At 42.5% G+C, this 21,819-nt stretch overlaps 1 protein-coding gene across 8 annotated transcripts in view; it reads right to left on the reverse strand.

Annotated features, from left to right (window-relative positions):
- LOC132866365 (interferon-induced protein 44-like) overlaps nucleotides 1-21,819 on the reverse strand; it is an 86,229-nt gene that overhangs the window by 44,864 nt on the left and 19,546 nt on the right. For all 8 annotated transcript variants that reach the window (XM_060899107.1, XM_060899106.1, XM_060899105.1 and 5 more), the window contains exons 4-9: nucleotides 18,773-18,965; nucleotides 18,479-18,628; nucleotides 16,533-16,704; nucleotides 16,255-16,355; nucleotides 15,955-16,108; nucleotides 298-331 (exon numbers count right to left, since the gene is read on the reverse strand). In XM_060899107.1, coding sequence (XP_060755090.1) covers nucleotides 298-331; nucleotides 15,955-16,108; nucleotides 16,255-16,355; nucleotides 16,533-16,704; nucleotides 18,479-18,628; nucleotides 18,773-18,965 — 804 coding nt within the window. The remainder of the gene's footprint in view (nucleotides 1-297; nucleotides 332-15,954; nucleotides 16,109-16,254; nucleotides 16,356-16,532; nucleotides 16,705-18,478; nucleotides 18,629-18,772; nucleotides 18,966-21,819) is intronic.

Consider the following 21,819-nt stretch of genomic DNA (forward strand, 5'->3'; position numbering starts at 1 on the left):
CATGAAGCCTCACAAATACATTTGTCTTACTATCCTTCTGAGGACCTTCCACTGACATACCTATTAATGCAGTTAATTAACGCTGTACCTGCACCTAAACCTAACCCTAACTCTAACCTCAGTAATGAAAAGAAAACTTCTTGGCTCTTTTATTTTTTCCATACAAATGTCACCACAAGTTCAACATTGTCAGATTTCACTATCCTTGTGGGACCATTTGCTCCTCAGTAGTATGTAAAAACATGCACACGTGCACACATGTACATGCAGCTGAAGCATTAATACATTGATGCTGACCTCCAATTCACTGGCCTCCATGGTTTTTCAGAAGCTGTAAGAGAAAACAAATCATTAGCCAGTGCGTATTGTAAATGTGTACTCTTATTTTATGGTATTTAGTTTATGGAACTTTAGATGTTTAAATTTCCTGATTTAACATTCTTCTATGAAAAGTAAGCTCAGAGGCATCACAATACAATACAAAACATCTGAGACTAGACTTGTACCCTTAGAACTTAATTGTTCTTGATATCTGGACACACTCACTCACAACTTTATTAACATTTCTTGTACATCTGCTCATTCATGCAATTAACTAAAGCAGCCAATCATGTGACAGTAGTGTAATACATAAAATAATGCAGATACAGGCCTAGAGCTTCAGTTAACATTCACTTCAAACATCACACCAAAAATGTGATCTCACTGACTTTAAATGTGACATGGTTGTTGGTGCCAGAGGAGCCATGGGCTGAAGTGCCCTTGAGCAAGGGACCTAACCCCTGACCGCTCCCCAGGTACTGTAGTATGGCTGCTCACTGCTCTCTCTCTCTCTGTGTGTGTGTGTGTGTGTGTGTGTGTGTGTTCACTGCTTCAGATGGGTTAAATGCAGAGGATGAATCTCACTGTGCTTGAAGTGTGCATGTGACAAATAAAGGTTTCTTCTTTCTTCCTCTATTTCAGAAACTGCTGGTCTCCTGGGATTTTCATGCACCAGAGCTTCAAGAGTTAACACAGAATGGTGTGAAAAACAAACAAAAACATCCACTGAGGGAATATATTTTTGTTGAGAGTGAATGAAAAGGCAGGCATTTATGGTAGCAGTCACAAGGGAGAGTGGGTGCACTGCAAACTGGTAGACAAATCCAAATCGTACCATGTCCAGGATATCCCTTGCTTGGACACAACTGCATTCCTCAGGTCCATAACCCTCTTAATCTCTCCCCCATCTCACTCTGGGAGCATTTCCTTTCTTCCAACACCCTCGGTTGCATGGTGCTGGTTTCTCAGAGTGTCTGGCATGAAATTCCTGGGTGAATAGCAGGTCCAGGATATCCCTTGCTTGGACACAGCTGCGTTCCTCAGGTCCATAACCCTCCCAATCCACCAGGTACTTGAGATTATCCTGCTTGCGGGGGGAGTTGAAGATCATGTGTACCAGGTACACCAGGCTTTGGGAAGCTTTGTTTACTCAAGCTTTGGCTGAACTTGGGCCAATTCTTTGTCTATATTCCAAGTGAGGGCATTGAAACATTTGGGGGTAGAATGGGTGTGGTTTCTTGGACAATGGTGATGGGGGAGTGTATTCTGGATAGGGCATTTACCTTAGTGTTCTTGGAACTGGGTCAGTATGCAATGGTAAACTGGAACTGGGTGAAAAAGAGAGCCCAGTGCACCTGATGGGAGTTCAGTTGTTTAGCTGACTTGAGGTATTCAAGGTTTTTGTGGTCCATGTGTATGATGAATGGGTGTGACGCCCAGTTGAACCAGTGTCTCCATTCTTCTAAGGCCAGCTTGATGGCCAAGAGTTCTCAGTTCCCGATGTCATAGTTCAGTTACACTGATGTGAGCTTTCTAGAGAAAAATGCTACAGGGTGACGTTTGGGGTTCTCCCTAAAGCACTGGGACAGTGTGCTGTCTTCCCCTGATTCAGAGGAGTCAATCTCCATGATGAAAGGCTTTGTGGCATCTGGATGCTTCAGAATCGGAGTAGTAGTGAAGGAAGACTTGAGCTGGGTGAACACATCTTCTGCCCCTGGTTCCACTGGAGGTGCTTGGGGCCTTTCTTGAGTAGGGATGTGAGGGGAGTGGCAATGGAGCTGAAGCCCCAGATGAACCGCTGGTAAAAAATTGCAAAACCCAAGAATTGTTGGAGTTTCTTTACAGTAGTGGTGGCTGGTCATGTTGTGACTGTGGCTATTTCATCTAGATTTACAGTGGTGCTTGAAAGTTTGTGAACCCTTTAGAATTTTCTATATTTCTGCATAAATGTGACCTAAAACATCATCAGATTTGAACACAAGTCCTAAAAGTAGATAAAGAAAACCCAGTTAAACAAATGAGACAAAAATATTATACTTGGTCATGTATTTATTGAGGAAAATGATCCAATATTACATATCTGTGAGTGGCAAAAGTATGTGAACTTCTCGGATTAGCAGTTAATTTGAAGGTGAAATTAGAGTCAGGTGTTTTCAATCAGTGGGATGAAAATCAGGTGTGAGTGGGCACCCTGTTTTATTTAAAGAACAGGGATCTATCAAAGTCTGATCTTCACAACACGTTTGTGGAAGTGTATCATGGTACGAAGAAAGGAGATTTCTGAGGACCTCAGAAAAAATGTTGTTGATGTTCCTCTGGCTGGAAAAGGTTACAAAACCATCTCTCAAGAGTTTGGACTCAATCAATCCACAGTCAGACAGATTGTATACAAATGGAGGAAATTCAAGACCATTGTTACCCTCCCCAGGAGTGGTTGACCAACAAAGATCACTCCAAGAGCAAGGCGTGTAATAGTTGGCAAGGTCACAAAGGACCCCAAGGTAACTTCTAAGCAACTGAAGACCTCTCTCACATTGGCTAATGTTAATGTTCATGAGTCCACCATCAGGAGAACACTGAACAACAGTGGTGTGCATGGCAGGGTTGCAAGGAGAAAGCCACTGCTCTCCAAAAAGAATATTGCTGCTCATCTGCAGTTTGCTAAACATCACGTGGACAAGCCAGAAGGCTATTGGAAAAATGTTTCGTGGATGGATGAGACCAAAATAGAACTTTTTGGTTTAAATGAGGAGCGTTGTGTTTGGAGAAAGGAAAACACTGCATTCCAGCACAAGAACCTTATCCCATCTGTGAAACATGGTGGTGGTAGTATCATGGTTTGGGCCTGTTTTGCTGCATCTGGGCCAGGACGGCTTGCCATCATTGATGGAGCAATGAATTCTGAATTATACCAGTGAGTTCTAAAGGAAAATGTCAGGACATCTATTCATGAACTGAATCTCAAGAGAAGGTGGGTCATGCAGCAAGACAATGACCCTAAGCACACAAGTGGTTCTACCAAAGAATGGTTAAAGAAGAATAAAGTTAATGTTTTGGAATGGCCAAGTCAAACTCCTGACCTTAATCCAACTGAAATGTTGTGGAAGGACCTGAAGTTAACAGTTCTTGTGAGGAAACCCACCAACATCCCAGAGCTGAAGCTGTTCTGTACGGAGGAATGGGCTAAAATTCCTCCAAGCCGGTGTGCAGGACTGATCAACAGTTACCAGAAATGTTTAGTTGCAGTTATTGCTGCACAAGGGGGTCACACCAGCTACTAAAAGCAAAGGTTCACATACTTTTGCCACTCACAGATATGTAATATTGGATCATTTTCCTCAATAAATAAATGACCAAGTATAATATTTTTGTCTCATTTGTTTAACTGGGTTCTGTTTATCTACTTTTAGGACTTGTGTGAAAATCTGATGATGTTTTAGGTCATATTTATGCAGAAATATAGAAAATTCTAAAGAGTTTACAAACTTTTAAGCACCACTGTATGCTGACCCCCTTTGTGCTGATTATATAAACCAAAAATGCAACTTGTGGAATGTGAAACTTGCACTTCTCTGCCTTAAAGTACAGGTGATTGTTGAGGAGCTGGCTGAGCACTGCTTTCCTGTGTTCCTCATGGCTCTCCTTATCAGGGGAGTAGATGAAGATGTCATCAATGTAAGCAATGACATAATGACCTAATGTCTCTGAGCATGGCGTTGATGAGACATTGGAAGATGCTGGGAGCACAAGATGGCCCATATGGCATTATGCAATACTCAAAGTGGCCAGAGGTGGTGCCAGATATGCACCAGATTGTAGGTGCTTCTGACGACAAGTTGCATGAAGACGCCTTCTGAACATAACTGTTCCAGGACCAAGGGGACCAGCAGTAATTGGTAAGGGAACTTGACTGTGACTTAACTGAGATCCCTATAATTAATGCACAGCCAAAGCCCTCCTCCTTTCTTCTCTACAAAAAAGAACCCTGCTGATGCAGATGATGTAGATGGGTGGATGTAGCCTTGTTTTAGAGCCTCCACTCTACAGCAGTTCCTCCATTGCTTTTTGTTTGGTGATTGCAAGGGAGTAGATGTGGCAGTGTGGTGTGGTGCTTTGGAGGAGGTCAATCATGCAATCAGAGGTAGCCCACTGGTCTTCTTCTTACTGAAGACATCCTTGAATGCATTGTAAACAGGTGGGGACATGATTGGTGCCACCAGGAGCAGGGCTCTTCACTGAAGTGGAGGCTAGTGTGATCTGGGGTAGGTGGAGACAGTGCTGTCAGCAGAATGGGGACCACTGAAGCATTTCCCTGCCGTGCCAGGAGATGTGAGGGTCATGGAGCTGTAGCCAGGGAAACCCAAGGATGATTGCTTGGCTTTGGTTGTGGGTGATGGACAGGGAAATGGTCTCCTTGTGAAGGGCACCGACTGGAATCAACAGGCGCAGTATATGAGTGGTGACAAACCCCTCCACAATAGGTCCACCATCAATGGTCTTGTGGCCTACTGGTTGTGGGAGTTCCTGTGTAGGTAACTGGAGCTTGTGGATGACCTCACAGTCAATGAAGTTGCCTGTGGCCCCAGAGTCTATCAGGACAGAGAGAACATGGAAAGATTCTGAGAGGTTTAACAATACCTTCAAGTTGAGGAATTGATCTTGTGGAGAGACACTGGAACTTGTCAGAGGAGAGGTGAAGGTGTTTGAAGCTCTCTCTGTGTTGGCCCATCTCCTAGGGCTTTGAGGTCAGACTTGGCAGGAAACCAAGAGATGGCCAACTCCTCCACAGTAGAAACACAAGCCTTCCCTGCATCTTCGTTCCCTTTCAGAACATGGCATGTGAGTGTTGGAACTCTCCATGGGTGTGGGAGGCATGGTGAGCTGTGCGCTTCCTGGGGAACCATGCAGTGACTGCCTTTTATAGAGGAGGTTATCTAACCTGATAGCAAGGTCTCTGACTGAATCCAGAGTTTGTTGTTCACCACGGTAAGCTAGTTACGTTAGAATGAAAGACAGCCTTCAGAGCCGGCTCGTTCCAACCGCTCCCGGTAGTGAGGGTGTGGAACTCGAGTGTATGTTCAACTACTCTCCTCTCTCCTTGTTGTAGCATTAGTAATTTTTCATCAGCCTCCACACCCTCAGGCTGATGATCGAACACTCACTTAAGCAGGTCAATAAAGTGCTCATATTAGTTGTGGCTCACCGCCATTTTCCCACACAGCGGTAGCCCAATGAAGCACTTTGCCAGTGAGCAGATTGATCAACTACGCAAGCTTCTGTTGGTCAGTGGTACAGTGTCTTGCAAAAGTATTCATCCCCCTTGGTGTTTGTTCTGTCACATTACAAGCTGGAATTAAAATGGATTGTTGGGTGTTAGCACCATTTGATTTACACAACATGCCAACCATGTTAAAGGTGCAATTTTTTTTGTGGTACAAACAATAATTAAGATGAAAAAATAGAAATCTGGAGTGTGCATAGGTATTTCATCTCCTTTCATATGAAACCCCTAAATAAGAGCTGGTCCAACCAATTAACGTAATAAGTCACATAATTAGTTGATTAAGATCCACTTGTGTGCAATCAAAGTGTCACATGATCTGTCACATGATGTCTGCATAAATCAACCTTCTCTGGAAGGACCCTGACTCTGCAACACTACTAAGCAAGCAACATGAAAACCAAGGAGCCTCCAAACAGGTCACAGACAAAGTTGTGCAGAAGTATAGATCAGGGTTGGGTTATAAATATAGCCCAAACTTTGAATATCCCATGGAGCACCATTAAATCCATTATAGCAAAATGGAAAGAATATGGCACCACTACAAACCTGACAAGAGAAGGCCCTGCCCACCAAAACTCACAGACCAGGCAAGGAGGCCATTAATCAGAGATGCAACAAAAACACCAAAAATAACACTGAAAGAGCTGCAAAGATCCACAGCAGAAATGGGTGTATCTGTCCATTGGACCACTTTAAGTCGTACGCTCCACAGAGCGGGGCTTTACAGAAGAGTGGCCAGAAAAAAAGCCATTGCTTAAAGAAAAAAAAATTGTGTGGCAGACAGCATGTGGCAGACTCCCCGAACACATGGAAAAAGATTCTCTAGTCAGATGAGACTAAAATTGAACTTTTTGGCCATCATGAGAAATCCCATGTGTGGCACAAACCCAACACTTCCCATCACCCTGAGAACACCATTGCTACAGTGAAGCATGGTGGTGGCAGGATGTTTTTCATCTGTTATCATCAACATTACCATGACAACATGGGGCGCATGAGTCCAATCATTGCATTTAGCTTTCTAATAGCGCTTTTTGTTTTATATCCTATTTAGCTTCTTATTAAAAGGATATTAACAGTTTGTTTATATTCGGTCAATCTATGTACATGTCAGTAGCAAAAATTAATGGGTCGTTTTTGTTTATGTTATCAGAAATCTTGATACAACATTTAAAAGGAAATTGTGTTTATTTTCCTCCTTCGTAAGTCAAAAAATTAAATTGTACGTGAAATAAAAAGAAAAGAGTTCATTTTTGTGAAGGCTGTGGTTGCAGCTGATAGAATCATATGGCCCTTTTCCACAACCCTTTTTCAGCTCACTTCAGCTCGCTTCAGCCCGACACGGCTCGCGTTTCGACTATCTAAGAACAGCACGATTCAGCTCGCTTCAGCCCTGCTCAGCCCCCAAAACTCGCACGGTTTTGGAGTGGGGCTGAAGCGAGCCAAACCGAACTGAGTGAGGCTAGGGACGTGAGGAGACACTCCCCTGTGCACTGATTAGTGAGGAGGAGTGTCCTCACACGCCCACACACGCCCCGCGAGCACGCTGGGATCTGTAAACACCATAAACCCGGAAGAAGGAGAATTACGAATTATGAGAATTATGAAGCCTTATGCGCCTCGCCTCATCTATACACTCTTGCCAGTATCTGTTGGCGTTGTTGGTGACAACAAGCCACAGCACCAAGACCAGCAACACTAACAGCTCCATGTCCTCCATGTTTATTGTCTACTCTCCGGGTCGTGAGACTACCGCTTAAAAGATCACTGATGTCACTGTTTGCGCCGCCTAACGACATCACCTGACGTCCACCCACTTTCGCTAACTCCACCCAATGTGTCCACCCACTTCCAGCCAGCACGGTTCAGCGCGGTTGTAGTCGAAATGCAATGCCAACAGCCCCGCTCAGCTCGACTCAGCCCAACTCAGCATGGCACGGCTCAGCCCAACTCAGCCGCATTGGTAGTGGAAAAGCGGCAATAGGTGCTAAAGAAGGCAACTGGGCTTGCTTGAAATCCTTGAAGACATCTCACCTCTCATCTGAAAGGCTTCTTCAGTTCTGTCTGTCTAGTGGGGAGTTCCAGATATTTATCCTCTAGTGGACCAAAAGCAACCCTAAGGAGAGTCGTTGAGATCACATGGGTCGTTGACCCTATCAGTCTTCCTGTAGGTTGTTAGGATCACTGGAGGCTGGGTGTGAATGGTGTTAGCAGCCTAGAAGGTCGTAAGGGTGATCTGTGGGTCGCTGGCTCTCTCTCTCTGCCATCATGTGAGTCACTGAAGTCAGCTGAGTATTGGTGTGGATGTGTATTCGGTTTTCTAGGAAGTGTACCAAGGACTGCAGTGCAGTGGTGTCTCAGGCCCTGTCCACATGGCAATGGATTCAGGTGACTCCGATACAGTTGCTTATCGTTTAGGCCTGGCGTCCATACGGCACCGGCGTTTTGGGTGCCCAAAACGCAATCTTTTTGAGAACGGGTTCCAGTGTGGAAAGATCTGGCAACGTTGCCGTTGCGAAGTCGTCTGGATGAGTAGAACGGATTTGTTTACGATGACGTCACAACCACATGACTGAGTGCTTCACACCGGGTAGAAGTGTAACGAACTCGATGCGAGTTGTCAACAAATCCTATAACTTGGTTCATGAAACGCGCTTACAAAATATTTTCACTGTGAATATTTATTGTGTACTGGTGCAAAGTGGGAGAGAGAGAGAGAGAGAGAGAGACTCTGCCCTTAGGGCAGAGTCAATCCCGCCAGCAAAAATAGGGAAAAAAAGGAGCGATCTCACCTCTTCAGATGTTAATTTAAGTCCTACAATACATTCCTCAAAAAGGACGTAGATGAACAAATTAATCCATCAACGTGTAGCATTCAATTTATTCCGGACCATTAAAGACGCCGCCTTCTGTGTAGAATCATACGTCATCCTCGCCGCCATATTGGATAGGTCAAAGCGGAGAATAAAGATTCATGTGCTGCGTTTAACTGTACCAACAGGTTTACCGTCCAAACGAGATCACATGGGATTACCTTTCACAGGTGAGAAACAACAAATTAATCCATCAACGTGTAGCATTCAATTTATTCCGGACCATTAAAGACGCCGCCTTCCGCGTAGAATCATACGTCATCCTCGCCGCCATATTGGATAGGTCAAAGCGGAGAATAAAAATTAGCTGCGTTTAACTGTACCAACAGGTTTGCCGTCCAAACGAGATCACATGGGATTACCTTTCACAGGTGAGACTGGAAAAATACTTTTCATTGTATTTGGTCATTATAATGTAATTTTACGAACAGATTTTCCTGACTTTGTGGCTAATATGAAGTCTCGCGCATAATAGTTTATGCACATGCGTCCTTACTTCTTCTATTGTTCTGGTGTCTCCGAAGGGACCGTCTTACAGCGCCCCTATAGGTGTGGCATGTGTATTGCATCGTTTTCAGCAAGCGTTGCGTTGCCATATGGACCTGATATTTTACTGATCGTTGCCTATTTGGACCCGATATTTTTTTAAATAACATCTCGAGATGTTATTTAAAAAAATATTGCGTCCAAATGGGCAACGATCAGTAAAATATCAGGTCCATATGGCAACGCAACGCTTGCTGAAAACGATGCAATACACATGCCACACCTATAGGGGCGCTGTAAGACGGTCCCTTCGGAGACACCAGAACAATAGAAGAAGTAAGGACGCATGTGCATAAACTATTATGCGCGAGACTTCATATTAGCCACAAAGTCAGGAAAATCTGTTCGTAAAATTACATTATAATGACCAAATACAATGAAAAGTATTTTTCCAGTCTCACCTGTGAAAGGTAATCCCATGTGATCTCGTTTGGACGGCAAACCTGTTGGTACAGTTAAATGCAGCTAATCTTTATTCTCCGCTTTGACCTATCCAATATGGCGGCGAGGATGACGTATGATTCTACGCGGAAGGCGGCGTCTTTAATGGTCTGGAATAAATTGAATGCTACACGTTGATGGATTAATTTGTTGTTTCTCACCTGTGAAAGGTAATCCCATGTGATCTCGTTTGGACGGTAAACCTGTTGGTACAGTTAAACGCAGCACATGAATCTTTATTCTCCGCTTTGACCTATCCAATATGGCGGCGAGGATGACGTATGATTCTACACAGAAGGCGGCGTCTTTAATGGTCCGGAATAAATTGAATGCTAGACGTTGATGGATTAATTTGTTCATCTACGTCCTTTTTGAGGAATGTATTGCAGGACATAAACCAACATCTGAAGAGGTGAGATCGCTCCTTTTTTTCCCTATTTTTGCTGGCGGGATTGACTCTGCCCTAAGGGTTATTCTCTCTCTCTCTCTCACTTTGCACCATTACACAATAAATATTCACAGTGAAAATGTTTTGTAAGCGCGTTTCATGAACCAAGTTATAGGATTTGTTGACAACTCGCATCGAGTTCATTACACTTCTACCCGGCGTGAAGCACTCACAGTCATGTGGTTGTGACGTCATCGTAAACAAATCCGTTCTACTCATCCAGACGACTTCGCAACGGCAACGTTGCCAGATCTTTCCACTCTGGAACCTGTTCTCAAAAGATTGCATTTTGGGACACCCAAAACGCCGGTGCCGTGTGGACGCCAGGCCGAAATGATAAACAATTGTATCGGATTCACCTGAATCCGTTGCCGTGTGGACAGGGCCTCAGACCACCATCTCTGTTCAGTGATGGTCATTCCAGGTTGACAAAGATGGCTTCTTTTAGTACTCTTTCAAACCACCAGTCTTCCCTGGCTAAAATGCGTACATTGCTGACATGAAGTGAGTGTCCTTGTTATTGAGATGAAGATAGACTGCAGAGTCCTGACCTGAGGAACTGGCTCTCCTGTGCTGAGCCATACGCTTGTGAAGCGGTTGTTTCATTTCCCCATTGTACAGGTCTGTGGATTCTCACTGCATTGAATTGCATACACTATGTTGTCCTGTTTGTGTCTGGGTATTCTGTCCTTGGGGCAGACCAATTTCTGCCTCAGAGTGTGACTGGGTCTGAAGTGTACAGGTATATTGTGTTTGTGGAAGATCCTCCTGAGTTTCTCAGGTAGTCCAGAAATGCAGGGAATGGCAATGTTTTTGCATTTGTTGTTGTTTTTTTTCCCTGTCCGTTATGTTTCTTTTCCTGGTCTTGACGAAAGCCCAGTTGGAATACCTGCACTTCTGAAGTGCTTCCTTGATGTATTTTTGCTACTTCTCTTTTCCCTCTACTGTTGTAGGAATGTTCTGAACCCTGTGATGTAAGCTCCTAAAGACCCCCAATTTGTGTTCCAGTGAGGAGTGAGAGTCAAACAGTAGGGACTGGTCTGTGTGTATGGGTTTCTGGTAGACCTTGATGCGAAGGCTTCTGTATTGTTTGATATGCATGCCGCAGTCCAAAAAGCCTCGGTTGTTTCCACCGATGTCCTCCCAAGCAAACTTGATGTTGATATCCACTGCATTGATGTGCTCAGTGAAGGGTTCACCTCATGGGCTTTGATTTTTACCCAGATGTCATCCACATACCTGAACCAGTGGCCAGAAGCAACTCCTGAAAAAGTGGTCAAAGCTTTGTTTTCCACTTCCTCCATGTATAGACTGGCCACTATATGGGACACCAGTGAACCCATGGCGCAACCATGCTTCTGTCTGTAGAATCATTTGTTGAACTGAAAATAGGTGGTGGTTTCCAGTTCAATGAATGTTTCTACAGACAGAAGCATGGATGCGCAATGGGCTCATCGGTGTCCCCTATAGTGGCCAATCTATACATGGAGGAAGTGGAAAACAAAGCTTTGACCACTTTTTCAGGAGTCGCTCCCAGCCAGTGGTTCAGGTAGGTGGATGACGTGGATGACTGAGAAGCTTCACAAACATAGCTGATAGAATGTATTTGAGATTCACTGAGCAGTGCAAAGGGAGCATGTTCTAATCCATGTGAATAGAGCAAATTCCAATGCGATCAAAAATCACTTGTAGTAGACCATTTTTGTGGCAGCAGGTAATACCAGCCCTTTCAGCTGGCTACCAGAACAAATGGTAGATGTTCAGACTTGGGAAACTGCTCATTTTCTCACTCTATGCTGTATTTGTTGTTGTGTCACATGTCTGGTGCAAACGAATAATACACCCATTAAATGATTGGTTGTTTGCGTGTCACTCGTAGCACGCTCCATTATCAAGGGATATGATAGGGTGTTTATGGGCCAGGGAGGGAGCATGCTTGGGGTTTGTTCATGCAACTGAACTTTGCGTATTCGTTTTTCTGGCAGTTTGCATTTAATGCATTTAAGTGAAATTATCGAACATTCTATGAAACAGTTATCTGATTGCTATTGATACGATTCTATCGATGGTACATATTAGAGCCCTGCACTCCCACGGGAGTCCCGCGGGACCCGACGCAAAGCAGTGCGGCATGGGACAAATTTTGAAAGCTCATTGCGGGCGCAGGCGGGAGAGGTGATAAGCTGCAGTCCCACTAAGTAAAAACATGTTTAAAATAAAATTTATAAATTATTAATTTATGTCTATCATATATCATTTGTGCTGGATATTTTATTTGGCATTAATAAAAACATTTTAAGATGCCTATATTTGCGGATGTGGTCTAATCTCGCGTACGTTTCCGATTCCTTTCCTCTTCCATGTTTGAGATCTCCATCATGGCAGAAGAGCAGAGCTCCTCTAGTGAAGCTCACAGTGCTTCAAAAGTAAGTGCTACTTTAAAAAGAGGTGCATATTCCGTTAAAAAGTCAAGAGTCCTGAAATCGGACATTTGGAAATCATTCTCACTCGTGTACGACGCAGAGGGAAATCAGCTGCCCTTTGCTTGCTGTGATAAGTGCCAAAAAATTCTGACATACAACGGCCATAAATCAGGTACATCAGGCCTGAATCGCCATGCATGTACTGTGTTAAAAGGACAACAATTGTTGGAGTTCAGAGGGAACAACGCAAAAGTGACAGATGCGTTGAAGGCAAAGACCATGGAGAAATGTGTTGATTTTGTTGCTGCGGACCTCCACCCGTATGACAGCATCGCTGGTCGGGGATTAGTTCAGTTAGCCCAACACTTAGTTGACACGGCAGCCACAATAGGCAAATTCGATGTACGAGATATTCTGCCCCATCCAACAACTGTGTCACGTCATGTAGATGATAGGGCACTCAAATTTAGAAGAGCTGTTGTTGATGACATAAACGAGACGATTGGGAAATACGGGTGTGCTGTGACAACGGATGTCTGGACTGAAACATATCGCAAAACCTCTTTCCTCTCAGCCACCCTGCATTACATCAATTCAGACTACAACTTACAGTCTATAGTGCTATTTTCTGCCCCATTTGATGAAGGAACCTCAAAGACAGGAGAAAATATCCGTGCTTTATTATTTCAGAATTTAAGAGCCTTCGGAATCGATTGTTCAGTCTTGGGGAAAAAGATTGTGTTTGTGACAGATAGAGGGGCGAATATGGTAGCCTCCTTACGAGGATTCACAAGGCTAAACTGCAGTGCCCATGTACTGAATTCAGTTCTCTCGCATGCCCTGTCTCCTACTGTGATGAGCGAAGTCCCTGAAGCAGGCCAGCTGATCAGCGATGCGAAGAAGCTGGTCAGCTATTTTAAACATTCCGGCCTGCGAGTCAAGCTGACGAAGTCTCTCAAACAGTCAGTGGAGACGAGATGGAATTCGACTGTGGACATGCTGCATTCTATCTCACAGCAGTATGACGAGGTCACAACAGTTCTACTTGAAAATAACCAATATGACAAAATAAGCTGCATCAATAAACAGATCCTTGCATCCCTGGTGGCTTTTCTCAAACCCTTCAAAGACGCAACGAATGACCTGGAGTCTGACAATACGGCATTAAGTGCTGCGCTTGTTCTGACATGGTCCGTGAAGTTAAGGGAGCATTGTGAAGTGGCCAAGGCTGACCCCCTACTCAGTGTCATTGCATCTGCGTGTGCGCAACGCCTAGACGCACTGCTGTCACCAAGTCACCTTGTCCCAAACGGAATTGACATGCTGTATAAAGTAGCAACTTTCCTTACTCCAAAGCTGCGTCATCTTAGGATGATCAATGCAAATGAAAGACAATATGTGACGGAAGCTGTGAAAGAGATGACCGAGGAGTTGGGGTTTGATGTCCAAACTGATGAAAGCGCGGAGCCACCTCCACCTAAAAAGGTCACTTTTCATGACTTTGAGGAATGGGAGGATGTCGGTGCTACGGGTGCTGAATCAAAGTCTTTAAACTCCGAGATTGATGATTATCTGAAAGTGAAACTCATTGGATCCGAATCACACCAATCTAAAGATATCCTGTTGTGGTGGAAAAAGCACTGCTATGACTTTCCCACACTTGCCAAACTGGCATGGCATGTACTGGCCATTCCAGGTTCTAGCGCACCATCCGAGCGCGCGTTCAGCATATGTGGTCGCATACTGGAGGAAAGGCGCAGTATGTTGAAGCCCTCAACAGTGAACAATTTGCTGTTTCTCCATAGCTGTTCAAAGAACCCGATAGCCTAAGCAATAGGCTTAGTTGTTTCGTTTACCTGCGTTTGATTAAACCTACCGTTATTTCAATTAGACATGCTATAGCCTACTGACGTTTTTTCTCGTTTTTCTTATTCATATTCAAACAAGGTCAGCTATGTTATATTGAGTTTAACACTTGCACGGAGGCTCAAGCCCAAATAGTTTTAGAAATGTGCAACCATAGCCCTATAATGGCTACAGTAGCCTATACTGTCGATTTTTTGTTGTTGTTTTTGACGATGCATAGCCTACTGTCAACACTGTTCGTAGGCTAGGACTGTGTTTTGTTATAACATTTATATATGCTATGCTTATAGGGTATTCTATAGGATATTCTAGTTAGAAATGCTTTACAAATGTAAACTGGGTTAGCCTAATGTTTTGTATGGCTGAACAATAAATATACCAAATTTCCACTTGGAATTACGCGCTCGCCTGTCTTTTTTTATTGTTTATTATTATTATTATTATTATTAGAGACACTGACGAAGGCAACAGCCGAAACGTTTGTCTCCTTCTGCTGCTAAAAACAACTGAAAAGAAATGTAACTAAAAGAATAAGTTCAAGAGTGCGATCCGTCTCTCCTTTCACACTAATTATTCATAGGAGATGCACCACGGGAGAGCGCATACTTAAATGATTAGCCTACTTAAATAATTATTATTATTAGGTCTACATGTTGCCATTTCAACATTCCGAATTCAGAAACAAGGTTTAACAAACGTGAACGTGAGCTGTAGATATTTATGCTCAAATCCACTCAAAGTAGGGGGTGGGGCACCATCACGCTGTGTCTTTAAATTATATTAATTTCTTATAGGCCTACTTGTATTTCCTAGAATGTAAATGTGAGGAGTGACATATAAGCTATGTGCAATGTACAATATTCTTAATATCCACTGTAGATTTTGGTAGGTGTGTTGGGCATCTCTGTAAAGCCTCAGCTGCGCATGCCGCCTGGCAACGCGCACCCTCGCTACGTGCGCTAGGTGAAGGATCGGTCAGTGGAGAGCTCAGCATGTTTAATTCCCCAAGCCAATGACAAGAACTTTCGTGAGAAATAACGCGAACGTCTGCATCATGCGGGATTTGCGGGCGGGAGCGGGACAAAATATGGCAGGCGCGGGCGGGAGCGGGACTGAAAATCATAATTCTTTGCGGGAGCGGGCAGGAGCGGGACTGCACAATGTGGGCACGCGCGGGAGCGGGACTGAAAATTCTGTCCTGCGCAGACCTCTAGTACATATCACTATCATTTTATTGCCCAGGCATAGTGTTTAGCAGAAAATTTCTCAGAACACACAACAGATTAAAACTTTGAGGTGGTTCAACAACAATAGACCACATCAGGTTCCACTCCTGTCAGCCAAAACAGGAATCTGAGTCTACAGTGGGCACAGACCCATTGAAATTGGACAGATAAAGATCTTTTTCCAATCTTCAACTGTCCAGCTTTGTGTCCCATGAAGTCACACAATTCAGGATTCAGGGTTGCTGAAAGTCTGTTGGTCAAACACTGTCACTTATGGACCAAACAAGCTTGGTTTTCAAAATTAAGTTATCTTCATGCACTATTGGTTAAAACGCAGTACTATTTACAAGCATTTAATATGCTGATTACTTTCTCAGGAGTTCTATGTTTGTATTTATTTATCATTTTTCTTTGCCATCCACCTCATGTTATGAATTACCTGTAGAGCACATTTTTTTAAATGCTTTAAATTTCCACAAAACCTCTCAATACATGTATAATTTTTCCCATTCTTTTTATACATTACCTTGCACAAAGTCGCTGGCAAAATTCACAATACTTGTTACTGCTGTTAGAATCAGAATATCGATCTCAGTGTTGGTGATGATTTCCTCATGGTAGTTCTTTACAGGGAAGATTTGTCTCATAGGAACACCCAGTTTGATACTGCACTCCTCCATCTAGTAAGACAGACACTGAAAATAATCTGAATGAACCTGTAGTAAACATCATGGTGTATTTCAGGGCAGTGGTTCAGTGATGAAGTTTCTGTACTAGAGACTTGTAAATTTGTGAGAGTTCAGCTACATGAGGTTATTGTACTTACCAACACTTTGATTTTCGTGCTCTTATAGATCATTTTCAGGTCCTGCTTTACAAGTGAACATGCAACATCCACCTTGGACATGATGACAACTTGAGGAATCCCTGTCATGATGCATGCAGGTCATTCAAAATGTTTCTTGGACTGATTATTCCATTATGGATATTTCAGAGATTTTTTTTTTCAAATTTTCGTTCTGAATCAATGGTAATACATCAGAGAGAAATATATGGAGAATTTATTGGGAATGAATGAGTGTAAAAATCAGGATGATGACTCACCTAATTCTTGTGCTTGTTGCAGAATTTTTTTCATTTTGTCTGTGATTCCGTCACATATTTGGGCAACTTTGTCTGCTGGTAGGACAAACACCAGACAGTGAACTTTGTCATTTAGATTTGGGGTTGGATTATAGTTGTTGCTTTCAGCAGTCAGTGGTGTCAAAGGATTAAACTGAAAATAAAAATATGAACTGTCATCACACTGCACTGCTGTACATTAAAGAAACTCTTTGTGCTCCAGTTTGCATAATTAATTTACATTAAATGCACCATTTTTACATGTTAGCATATGGAGTGCAAATGGATAATGGAGAATTATCTGAAGATAGTGAAATATTTCAATCTGTGGAAATAATGTTACAGTTCTGTACCATGGAGATATCATCACGGGCAATTGCTCTAAGACAACGAGGGAGGCTCAGCCTCCTTTAAAAATGACGAACATCGTGTAGGATGAATTGTGCTAGGCTTATGTTATAGCCGACCTTATAACATTGCTATTTCAGATCCAGAATCATAGAAATATATGTGCTCAACCCAACTACAGTGCGAAATCATTCCGTTATAACTTTCCCCAGCTCGCCTAATGTGTGCGTGAGTTTTTCCCCCTCGTGACAGCGTGATGCAGCCCAGCCTCAGTGGATTGGGAGCTATGTGCTTGTCAATCTCAAAATGCAAGACAATTATTGGACAAATACTGCGAAAATGCCCGCCCACGGAGTCTCACGGACTCCCAGCCTCAATGGACTTCAACGGCATTTGGGAGCTATGCGCTTTTCAATCTCAAAATGCAAGACGGTTATTGGACAAATACTGCGAAAATGCCCGCCCACGGACTCCGAGCCTCACATGGGAGGGACATGGCAGTTTCCGCGAGGAGACTGGTGATTGGTGAAAGCGGCCGGATATTTTCTTTGATTGACAGCTTGTTTCAACTATAGACAGGCAGCGGTACAGTGTTGCCAGATTGGGCGGTTTTAAGTGCTTTTTGGCGGGTTTTGAACATATTTTGGGCTGGATAACGTCAGCAGTATCTGGCAACATCAGTTCAGTCCCATGCAGATTCACAAGTGCTATGGTGTATTGTAAGAGATCAGCTTACATTTCGATTTCATTCATTACATACGGTTTCTACCAGCTTTTTTAGTTTGTATATATTTTCATTGTAAATAAAGTGTAAATATAGTGTTGTCAAGTTTGCTATCTTAGTTCCAGAAATTTCGTTTATTTGAGTGACTGAACTTGAACTTGAGGGGGCTAGTCAGCTAGCAAGAAAGCTGTGCACGGATGCCAAGCATTGCTGATTTAATTTTGGCGAAGCCATTTGGCAGTCTTCCTTTCGAGGAAAAAATTGAAATTAAAGAGCAGGGTAGACCAACACCTCAAATTGACTTGGTGAAAAAGGTAGGGAATAATACTCGTTCCTTTCAGCTCTCCTGGTATGAGAAAGTGAATTGGCTAACAGCAAGTGACCCACATCAACAACAGTAAATAGGCTACTTTAGTAATATGTCATGGATGGACCAAAAATATAGAATCTATTTAAAATGTTTATGCTGAGTATATTATATTGGAATATATATTTCTCTGGATATGAATTAAACACAGCTACAATTTGGAAAACATTTTTAAACAAAAACACAGCCGAGGTCAATTTTTAAACAACATGCCACAATTTTAAAATATAAAATATTAAAATATACCCCCCCCAACACCACCATCATGTATATTGGACAATAGGCTAATGGGCCAAAAGAACCTGTTATTTCACAGTTTGTGATGCTGCCAACAATCAGCCAGATCAGAGGCAAGAGTATGGGCAGAATTGATGTGTTTTTTCTTTTAAAATCTGGAAATATCGTAACCGACCAGCCTCCCCGTTTGAAAGACTACCAGCCGGCACTGGATATCATACATGTGAATAAGCAGAATGAACTTTAACTTACTGTGTATCCTTCTTGTATATGACCTTGCAGAATGTTGATGATGTCATTTACATGTGCACCACTGAAACCTGTTTCCAGACCCATCGTGTCAGCGAACACAAATGGAAAGAAAGATCCCTTTGTGCCTTTGTTCAGCTTGTAGACAGTGTACTGTATACAAATAGAAATTAATTCTATGAAATGTGTGAGCAATGTCTATACTGAAATGTTAAGCTGTGCCCTTTACTTGAATTGAAACTAAAAATGGCAGTGTATTTGAGTGTTAGATATTCAAGATAGATTATGTATTGTTACCTTGCAGGTGACACTCAAACCACCAGAGAGTGAATGAGCGAGGTAAGTACAGCGGCCTTGGAGAGCAGTATTAACTGAGGTGATAAAGGCAGACTTCTCAGCACGTATAGGTCCAACAACCAAAATCCTGAGATGGTCAACATGGTGTTCCGACTGAAACTCCCTCAGTGTCTGTACCATTGGTTCTTTATCCCTACAAGAAAGTCAAAAAGGGGACATTAGCTAAATATTTTTTAATATCAAAATGTAATATAATAAATGTCATGCATGTAAGATAAAAAATAGTGAAGTTAGGTTTTACTTACTTTTGGAAACATAAAATGTGTTAAAGGCAGAGAAATTATTTAATGCGTTTAATTTCTACTAACACAGTTGCCTAACACTGGCCTTGTTTTTGAAGAAATGTTTGAAAGTTATAAGGAAAGACTCATGCAATGTTTGCTAGCTAAGAAAAGTGAAGATGACAGATGCAGGCATGCAAACTGGTCAGGGGTGAAAAAGGTGAGAAGGGTGCACGGACACACGGCACGCGCGCAAAAGTACATTTCGTAGTCTACGTTACAAAAAAAATTGCAACCAGTCACATCTTGAATTTAATACAATACAAAATAACTTTCCGGGCGGCACGGTGGTGTAGTGGTTAGCGCCATCGCCTCACAGCAAGAAGGTCCGGGTTCGAGCCCCGTGGCCGGCGAGGGCCTTTCTGTGTGGAGTTTGCATGTTCTCCCCGTGTCCGCGTGGGTTTCCTCCGGGTGCTCCGGTTTTCCCCACAGTCCAAAGACATGCAGGTTAGGTTAACTGGTGACTCTAAATTGACCGTAGGTGTGAATGTGAGTGTGAATGGTTGTCTGTGTCTATGTGTCAGCCCTGTGATGACCTGGCAACTTGTCCAGGGTGTACCCCGCCTTTCACCCATAGTCAGCTGGGATAGGCTCCAGCTTGCCTGCAACCCTGTAGAAGGATAAAGCGGCTAGAGATAATGAGATGAGATAACTTTCCATAAACATGTCTTAATAAGTTACTGTTGAGTGGCCGGTAAATTGTACCATTTATTTGTCAGTGGCCGGTAAATTGTACCATTTATTTGTCAGTGGCCGGTAAAGTTTGATATTTTGTGAAGTTAATTTTCACCCCTGTGTACAACACAGTGGCCTATTTACAAAAAGGTATATATTGCTGCCTGTGCTATCTAACAGACCTACCCCAGAGGACACACCTGGCCAATCCCTGTCTGTCAATTTTCTTAAAGACATCACCTATGTGAAATCAGGGGCGGATCTAGAAAAATATTTATGGGGTGGCAAGAGGGGGGCAGGAATTTTTGAGGGGTGGCAACGTATTACAGACGTGTATATATACTGAATTTAATCACAGTTATCACAGTTTGACGACAAATAGTATGTACACACTACAAAAGGGCACAGGCTGCCATTTACAAACTCATACAGACAAACTTAATCTCATGCTTTTATTGTTCATGAAGAACACACATTCTCAGATGAGGTCTATACCGTTTCTGGACAGTTTTATACTGTATATGAGCAATTCCAGCGTTATGGACGTGACACTTGAACTCAAAATGGCAACAAATGACCCAGTGCATGTTTTATTGTCTCCCAGTATTTAAACAGGTGTTGCATATTTTAAGGCTGTACCATACTGGAGAAGTGATAGAACAAGAACAATTCCCATAGTACATCTAGGGCATGCCAGAAAATGCCAATAAAAGATGCGTTATGGATGTGACAGAAAAAGTATCACTTTTCTTGGGTGACTGTACATTTTTATCAAACTCTGTGAAATTGTAAACCTAATGTCGAAATGGAGATATCCATTTGATAGAGGGGTCCAAGGTGAATATTAAAAAATCTTTGTTTAAAATATTTTGTATTTCATGCAGAGTTTCGGAAGGAAAAGTCAGCGTTATGGATGTGACGAAATTCCGTTATGGATGTGACGCGTCTGAAATAGACATGGCATATGTTTAGAAAATCAGCAATTTAACCACCATAACCCTTTGAAAAAACTCTCTAAATATCAGCTAAAACTATCAAAGTTCTTAAATAATATTTAGGATGGCTATTGTTTTGCTGTTTTGTGGATTTTAGCATACATTTCTGTGGCTTGTGGCAATAATATAGAATTGTACATGATCAAAGTTGATTTTAGCTTGGGGTTTACATTATAAGAAAGAAAGACTGACAGTGACATATTAGGTTGGTTACAAATTGGTTCAACTTATTCACATCTGTAAAATACAGGCCTAGGTGATATCTCTGGGAGTGGTTTTGATGTATTACATGTTGCTTTATTTTTGCATGGTGAGGTTGACATTTACATGGAATTGCCCATATGCAAAAGAACAGACACTAAAAAACAACATGATTACCCAGCAAGTCTAATATAGAAAGAAAAACACCCTTTTTTCCCAGAGTCAAGAGACTCCCTGTGACCCCGCTGTTATAGGTTTTCTGTGGCTGTTAGAACTAAAATTTCAGCTAATGTTTTAACGTAGTATTGATTTTAACAAAGTTATCACGTTTTTACAATACATCTATCATGTAATATAACATCATGTAATTTCATGATACAAAATTATTACGTTTTTCATGATATTTTCATGTAATAATGTGAAAACACCTTATCAAGAAATAACGTGAAAATATGGTTTAACGTCCTAGGCTAGGCTACTTCCATTAAAAGCAGACGGCCTAGCCTACTGTAGAACTTGGATCGAGCAAAAACACCGAGCAAAAACATGGCTGAATCCTGAATGACTCCTATTTGTATAAATAGTGGACTACATAGGCGGCAAAACATAGTGTTTTTCCTGCCATGGAAGTGCACTTGTATACTGAAGAGGAAGCACTTTGCATTACAGCCTTGAATGAGGATTCAAAATGGCGCCTCGGCTCAGTTTTCCCTTCCTCCTTCAGAATATAAGTGCGCTTCCATGTTTATGCAGGAGGGCTGATAGAAGTGGCGAAACATTTTACTTTTTATCATTTCTTTCACAACTTGAATGCGTTGAAACAAAAAATTATGAC

Source organism: Neoarius graeffei, chromosome 18, assembly GCF_027579695.1.
Source record: "Neoarius graeffei isolate fNeoGra1 chromosome 18, fNeoGra1.pri, whole genome shotgun sequence".
Classification (NCBI taxonomy): Eukaryota; Metazoa; Chordata; class Actinopteri; order Siluriformes; family Ariidae; genus Neoarius; species Neoarius graeffei.